General features: G+C 33.8%; 1 protein-coding gene across 1 annotated transcript in view; it reads right to left on the reverse strand.

The window, feature by feature from the left end:
- Window positions 1-7,778, reverse strand: part of LOC104462869 (rho-associated protein kinase 2-like) — a gene marked incomplete at its 3' end in the record, with an annotated part of 14,777 nt that extends 6,999 nt beyond the window's left edge. The window contains exons 1-10 of the mRNA XM_010075009.1: window positions 7,639-7,778; window positions 5,865-5,956; window positions 4,929-5,088; window positions 4,261-4,324; window positions 2,373-2,452; window positions 1,962-2,010; window positions 1,068-1,203; window positions 860-951; window positions 364-610; window positions 1-32 (exon numbers count right to left, since the gene is read on the reverse strand). The exon at window positions 1-32 is cut by the window's left edge and continues 84 nt beyond it. Coding sequence (XP_010073311.1) covers window positions 1-32; window positions 364-610; window positions 860-951; window positions 1,068-1,203; window positions 1,962-2,010; window positions 2,373-2,452; window positions 4,261-4,324; window positions 4,929-5,088; window positions 5,865-5,956; window positions 7,639-7,727 — 1,041 coding nt within the window. The remainder of the gene's footprint in view (window positions 33-363; window positions 611-859; window positions 952-1,067; window positions 1,204-1,961; window positions 2,011-2,372; window positions 2,453-4,260; window positions 4,325-4,928; window positions 5,089-5,864; window positions 5,957-7,638) is intronic.
- Between the last annotated feature and the right edge of the window lie 332 nt (window positions 7,779-8,110).

Below are 8,110 nucleotides of genomic sequence, written 5' to 3' on the forward strand. Positions count from 1 at the left end.
TTTCACTTCTTCTTCGAGGCTAGATATTCGACCTAAAAACAACCAAAACATCAGTGAGTTTGGGCAGTGTGTGAAAAAAGAATGTATTTTATCTACTTAAAGATAATTTTCTTCAAATGTAACAGCTTCTAATTTTGACTATTAAGAACATCTCCCTGTCGGGTGATTTTAAAAGTTATCAATAATAACATTTTATAAATGTTATCACACATTTTGTCTTAAATGTGTGTCCACACTTACATATCATTGTATAGAACAGCACCCTAATCTAGCCACAATCTGAAGCTCAAATAACATCACAAAAACCTATTTTTACTTCTGAACTGACAAGCAAGCTTAACTACAGAAAATTTGCAGGAATACCTTGTAAATCACTGATAATCTCTGATCCATGACTTCGATCTCTCCTTTCTGATTCTAGAGCTGACTGAAGATTGAGGAAGTCCTTCTCCAGTTTGAGTTTTGCATTCTCTAGCAGGCAGTTCTTATCTTGTAGTTCTCTATTATTAGCTTCCAGCTGCTGGATTTGCTTTGTGCTTTCTGTCTGGTTCTTCCTTAACCTGGCTGCAGTATCAGACTCAGACCGCAGCAAAGAATTGGCTTCATCCAACTAAAGGTTGATAAAAACTTACTTCAGAAACAATTAAAATATAACAACTACCATTTCTACTACAGAATACTAGATTTTATGGATTAAAGAAAAAGGAGTGTATTTTAAGATAATTTTTAAACACCAAAACATGTCAAGAAAGAACAGCTTGTATAACTCCATTACACATTTCAATTCCCTCCACTACTAACAAAATCTGTACTTCAAACAGCTATTATTTTAAAATATACATATATACAGTTGACATGCCTGTCTTTGTAGTTGATTGACTTTCTCATTGGATATTTGAGAGTTCTGATTCCTCTTTTTTAGATCTTCAAGTTGGTCTTTCAAACTGTTAACTATAACAAAAACAAATCACAGTCATGAAAAAGCTTCAAGCTGTATTATAAATCATTTATTTTATCTTTTAAAAACCCACATAAAAATGGAACCCTTCAAACATGGTTCAACATACCCTCATTTTCCAAATTGCGTTTCTTATCTGCTTCATGTTCTGCTTTTCTCTGGTACTCTGTATTCTTATGCTGAAGAAGAGCCTTCTCTCTTTCTAACTGTCTGACTGTAGACTCTACATTCTTCCTTGAAGTTATCTGGATGTATTAAAAAAACCACAACCCACCACTCATTACATACAGAAGAGTGATATTCTTGAAATTATAAAAAAAGACAGCTGACACACTCGGTTTAGCTTGTAATGGAGAAAGACAGAGTTTATTTGCCTGCTGCCAACACAGCGTATCAGAATACGTGGCCAAATCCAGTCCAGGATGACTGTGGCCAGGAACTGTTACAATTTCAAGACTGTTTGGTCATTTGGATTTGACGAATCTGGTAAACCTGTCCTGCAGCCACTCCAGAAGCACAGAATCATACATGTAATGTATGGTCTTGACACACGCCTGGATGAGCAATACATTAAGCTGAATTCATCCACTGAAGATGGATTTGAAAACAAATTTGTAGCAGCACTAAGGTGCAAAGCTGGGCAAGAAACTGGGTCCTTTTACTGACACTGTTTGAACAACACAAAGAATGGCCTTCCTCTTCTAGCAACACTACTCTCACATCTTCAATTTCTAGATTTATATATGGGATATTTGTACTAGGCTGTCCTCCAAATTAAAAACACAGTAAAAAACGAAATCTGGAAATAAGTGTATAGCTGCAGTACAGAAATTGTAATGAAAATATCTTAGCAGTGACAACAATTTCATGTGAAAATCAAGAAATTAACGGGTATTACTTGCTATATATACACAGCTACTCAAAAGTAACTTGCTGTTTCCTAAAAAAAGCCACATACAAATGTTAAAGTTCTTATTACAATAAGAAATAATTATGGACTTACCTCTTCATCTAGCTCTTTCACTATCTTCTCTAAGCGAGTATTAGTAGACCTGAAGAAGTTTGAAAAACATTTTTAAACCCTGCTGATTATACAGAAATTACAATGTTTGGATGTATCCCATTGAGTTTATGTAAGATAATCTATTTTCAGCAATCACATGAAACTTTAAGGACTGAGGAAATCACTCAAACAACAGAGAAATTCTTATGGAGAGTTAAGTCCAACAAACAAACAAAAAAAAATAAAACAGTAGCCACAGGAGTAGCAAGAATTAAGCCAGCAATTTACAGTGAGATCTGCTTGCAGGGCTGGGAATCCCCAGAGTGGATTAAAATGCTTTCAAGAATTCAAAAACAAAAGGTGTAATAAAACTTCTTTATAAACATACCAAACATGTCAAAACAGTCTCACCTGTACTTCTGTTCTAGTTCATCTTTGGCTTGTAATTCATTACTGAGCTGTTCTTCTAGCTTGCTTAGTTTTTTCTGAAACTGTGTAAAATGTCAAAAAAGCATGACACACATATAAAAATGCTATCACATAAACCAAGCGTAATTCAATTAAATAACAAAAAAATGGAAAGTGAGGAAAATAAATTTAATCTTCCACTATACTATGTAAAACAGATATTTAAAATCTTGATGATTTTAAAGATACAGACCCACAGCAACGAAATCTGCTGCATGCTACATTAAATCTAACCATCACAGAATTCTGTGCAACAGATTGCGAGTCATAAAATTTCTACAGGCAAAGAATATTTTTACTGGTCCTTTGCTGTATTCTTTCTCTGTAAACAGAGACTTTCCATAGCAGCAGAATTTTTGGGATAATCTTTTCTAAATAAAATTGAAAAATAAAAAGGGGGATACATGACCAAATTGGATAATATTCAGAGAGTATTACTAAGCAATGACCTGACATAAAGAAGAATTTCTTACACATACAGAAGCTAACAAACACTTTTCAGGTTTGGTAATGCTTTGTTTTGTTTACTAAAATATAAAAAGAAATCATGAGTCAAGTATGCAAATATTCATGAAATAAATTGTCAATAATAAATTTGGGATTCGTCTCATCTCTTCAGGCTTTCAAACGCATTTATTTTCCTCCCTTTCCCTTCCTCCTCTACCCCCCCCAAACATGACCTCTTCAGGCTTTCAAATGCATTTATTTTCCTCCCTTCCCCTTCCTCCTCTACCCCCCCCAAACATGAAATCTAAAAATGTGGTTTTCTATAACAATTTCTAATTGTTACAGTTAGAAGATTCCCAGAACAGGGACACTGAAAATGACATCAAAACTGGAGATTCATCGCTTGAGAAAATACAAATAAAAAAAGTTGTCAAAAGTGAAATGCAAAATTTTACCCACTACATTTACTACCACAACATAGAGCAAATATCACTATGTATTTTAAACAGTAGTAGCATTTCTTTTTAAAAGGGAAACTCTGAAACTGTTGATCTATTCAGCAATGACAGGAAAAAATGAAGTGGAGTCTAATAAACATTCTCATTTAAATTTATTCTGGTCAATACATAATGCATTTCCTTTACCTGGAAACTTTGAAAAGGAGTTGTAAGTTTTAAGAAATGTTAACAATATACTATCTATGCTTGAATAATACATGTGTTTAAGTAACATAATGAAGTAAGTACATGAAAATTCCATAGCATTCTCCTGTCACCTGCAAACTTAAATTCAATTGTCAATCTTCAAAAGCTGGATAAACATGCTCCATACACCCACTGCAACTGAGAGCACGATTTAAACATTCCGTTATCACTGCAGGTGACAATTTACTTTTCCAAACTCTGAATAAATCAGTCATGAATCACTCAGGCAACTATGGAGACAAAATTCACAACCTTCCCAAGAGTGATACTGTTTGTGGCCAACAGAGCCTTACACATTTGTTTTCCAAACCAATTGTGCATGCCAAAAGAATTTTAAAAAACCCCTGCATTTATTTTGCTTTGTACTACTAATGCTTGAGTACAACTGTTTCAAAATACAGCTGGTTTACTGTGAACAATTTGGTGAATACACATTTAAGATATTTCACATTCACATAAATTATATAGAATTTTTTTTTTATTCCTTTTATAATTCAAGTAATATACTTACCTCCTTGCTGTCCTGTAAACAGGAAACACCATTTTTATTGAGGATCATCAAAAGACAAAAAGCCCCCTATAATATTTCTTAAAAACTTATTTTAGACTTTGTCGTTTCTTAAAAAACTTAACAAAAGTAGTTAATCATACCATTAATACTTACGAAAAAAGGCACTAACCTCATTTTTACTAGATTGCACAGATTCATTTTCTCTGCAAGACTGAGAGGAGTCACTTAGCAACCTGTCAAAAACAAAAACAAATCCCTGCAGCTCTTATTCCAGTTTTCAGCAATGCTGGCAACCTTGCCAACCAACTCATTTTAATCAATTCTCTCAAGTCTTAATTTGTCCTACACTATTCTCAGAATTAAGCTTGTTTTACTTCAGTGTGACTGCATCTTTCTCATTTAAATCTTTTCTTAAGTGAAGCATAACATGTTTTCAAATCCACAGCAGCTTGTAATTTTTTAATTAATACTATTATTCCTTAACTATTGAAGCGGAGTCCTAGTAAGCTATTTTCTTCTGTAAACTTTTTTCTAAAGCTACTAACAAAAAGCCATTTTAGAACTAAATTACAAATGCATAGGTGTTTTAACCCTAAAAGATTTAAGATATTATATAATTTTGTGCATATAAAAATACTATGTTTAATCATTATCAAAATAACCAAAATAGCAGCAAATGATATATTCTACTTAAACTGTGCATTTTGTATCTTCACAATTGGATATAAATCAATATAATGCAATTAATAAATTGTGTATTTAGAGTGAAAAAAAGGATAGGCTACAAGAAAAATCCGCAAGTGTATTTCTGAAAATGTAAATTTAAGTATCACATACAAATTTTCTCTATAGTAGGTAAATCCTATAAAAGGCAGCTGGTTTCCCACGAAGGCTTTGGGGATTGGAAATGTTTCCACATCTCCCTTGTCGTCCTCAATGTCATCAAAGTTACTGCTATCTATATCACTGCTAAGCTCAGGAACAACAGGAGCAGCAGCTATAAAAAGGGGAGAAGAGATCAACTTTACTCTAGGATTCAGGCACTTGCTACCTACTGGTATTTCTGTAATGTTAAAAAGACTACAATAGAAGTTGTCCTGCTAGTTAAATACGTATTAACCATGCAGCAGATCTGTAAATATTACTGTGAACATTTTTTTTCTAGAGAAATTTATTTTTACATTAGTTGCCTAGTGCATAGAATATCTAAAGCAGAAAATGTATTTGCTAAGGTAATCACATAGAGAACAGAACTCTAAATATAATTATCACTTTAAGAAACTTTAGTAAGTATATGACTTCAATAGTTACGATTAAGCTCATGGTCTGAACTGACACACTTCAGTGTTTTGCTTAAACCTACCAAGTTCACAATGCTTCTACATGAAGGGCAGTAAAACTGACAAGACCACTGTCACGCTACTTTCTTAACTACAGAAGGTTAAGAAAAAAAACCAACACAAAATACAACAACAAAAGCCACAAAGAAACAGAACCTAACATTCTTGTTCGTTAGAATTCTGAAACGTCCAATTCCGTTGTTCAAAACAGAAATCTATGCATTAAAAGCATGTAAAGGTGAGGATAATTCTAGTAGGAAAACTGTGTATTTACTAACCCTTACTGATAAGAGTTTTTATAATACAAATGATAAATATGGAAGTTTGAGCAAGATTCTTGACAGAAAATACTTAATTTAAACAGCCTAACTTTTTTAATTTCTATTACTGAAAATACTGAATAAAAATAGAACTTTTAAGCTAGTTTACTTACTCTCTCGAATGTTGTCCCAGTTCCACTGATCACTCTTGAAGAAAGGGTGATGCTTTATTTCTTCTACCCCATTTCTCCCAAGTCGTACATCCCTAAACACAGCAATTAAGCCAAATTCACATTAAGAAAAATAGCACTTGTTTTTTGTCATTTAAATTCTGACTTGCTCATAAGCAACAAAGAAACTTTCAGTAAAGATCGTCTGTGTTAACCACATTAATGGTCAAATATAAAAATTACTAAAAACCACCAACCACTGATCTGTATTCTTATATAAAATGTGCTCTGTTTCTTAGCAGGCAATCTCCCTGCAACTGCTAAAATGTCCAGAATTTGGAGTTTGCCACGTGGGGAGTAAAGCAAGAAAGAGAGCACTGAGGCAAAAATGAAGAAAAAACTAAAAACACAAACAAAACCCAACACCCTCGAGGGGAAAAAAAAAAATGCAGAAGTTCTGCGTCTGCCAAACCACATGACAAACCTTAAGACGCAAGTGAAGGAAGGTCTAACTGACTGCACAGAACAGTTATTCAAAGCTGAACTGAAATAACTATTTTAAGAAATCCATCCTCTGCCCCATAACTAACCTTAACACATCTTTTGCTGATATTTGCAGTGAAGTAAATCTTAAGTGCAAAAAGAAACTTTTTGTTTGTCCAGAAGAGCCTCTCTTAAAACTATCTTCTAGTACATGACATAAAACCAATGCATGGAAAAGAACTAATAAATCATAAGGTCGATGCTTATTCCTTGTTTAAGTGCTTCAGCAGTGATCATGCATACAGAAAGAACACATCTGCTTCAAATAAATCACTCGAGCTCTGTATTAAATATAAACAGGAAGACGGACACACGTAGTGGAAGTACACCTTGCCACTTTTACATTTTTAAATTCAACTAATTTTCTCTCTACCCTTCAGCTACTAAGGGTGAAAAATGCTGTTAAAGCACATCCTTCCTGAGTAATCTCGCTCAACAGAGTAAACAATCTCTCTTTGAATGCAAAAACCATTACAAGGCAATATTTTTCCTAATCCCTCATTCTATAAAGGCTAGATGCTCTGCTGTAGCCAAGTTCAGGTGACCACAGGAAAGCGTAAGAAGGCATCATCACTCCAGAGTAAAGTATGGACCTAGAGCATTCTTTTAAATCTGAAAATTTGAAGATGAACTCTGCTTTCTGGAGCTGAAGAAAATATAAGCGTTCAGAACCAGCTTATGCAGCTTAGTATCAATAAATGGCTCAGTTCCACAAAGGGAGCCCTCTAGGATCTATTTATAGCCGAAATAATATCCTTGCTGGTTTGTTAGCTATACTTGTTAATTAACACAACAAAGCAAATTTTAAAAGTTCAATCATTCTAAGGAAGCTTAAACAAACTCACTAAATACCTGCTTATTTTCATAAAGTATTTGCTTTCTTTTTTTTTAAGTAACACCCACTTAGACACCGAGCACAACAATTTTGGTCCCTGCCTTGGAGCTTACAAATTACTTTCAGCCTTACACATTTGTTAGTGTATTATACACCGCAAGTGGAAGGTTTTGTCTGGCACAAATTCTGTTGTTAACAAGAGCTGTCAGAACAGCTCACAGAAATAAAATACAATACCTGGAAAAAACATCTCAAAAGGAAAACTAGAGAGCAGGAGATTTGGCAAAAGAGATTTGAACAGAGATTAGGATAAGTAATGGAAGGAACTAATTTTTACAATGTACATGTGCTAATACCATCCAAAATAAAAACACTACCAGACATAGTACATGCACTTACCTATCAGTTAAAAAGGCACAGATAAGGTTCTTTGCATGCTTAGAGATTTCCACGTCATCTGGGAAATGTAATGAGTTCTTATGATCCATAATTTTACTGTATGTTCCTACTAGCGAGTCTGCATAAAAAGGAGTATCACCTGAAATAAAACAGTAAACTAACTGTGATTTCGAGTCATGTTTAAGTCATGTAAGTTGAAAAAGACGAAAGATACAAAGAAAAGTCTATAAGCAGTTTTACCTAAAATAGTCTTATTTTAAAAAAAGAGTAAAATTGGGATGCAGGGTACAAAATCATGTATACTACTAAAAATCTTCCAACCCTAAAATGCCTGTGTTACAAACAATCATTTCCCATCCTGCATATCCCTACCAAAATTTTGCCCAGTGAATTACATCTTTTGTTCTACCTGACAACTATCACTGTGTTTTCTAATTTACATGATGACTGACACCCACATAAATCCCCATCT

This window comes from Pterocles gutturalis, unplaced genomic scaffold (assembly GCF_000699245.1).
Source record: "Pterocles gutturalis isolate BGI_N339 unplaced genomic scaffold, ASM69924v1 scaffold34831, whole genome shotgun sequence".
In the NCBI taxonomy this organism is placed as follows: Eukaryota; Metazoa; Chordata; class Aves; order Pterocliformes; family Pteroclidae; genus Pterocles; species Pterocles gutturalis.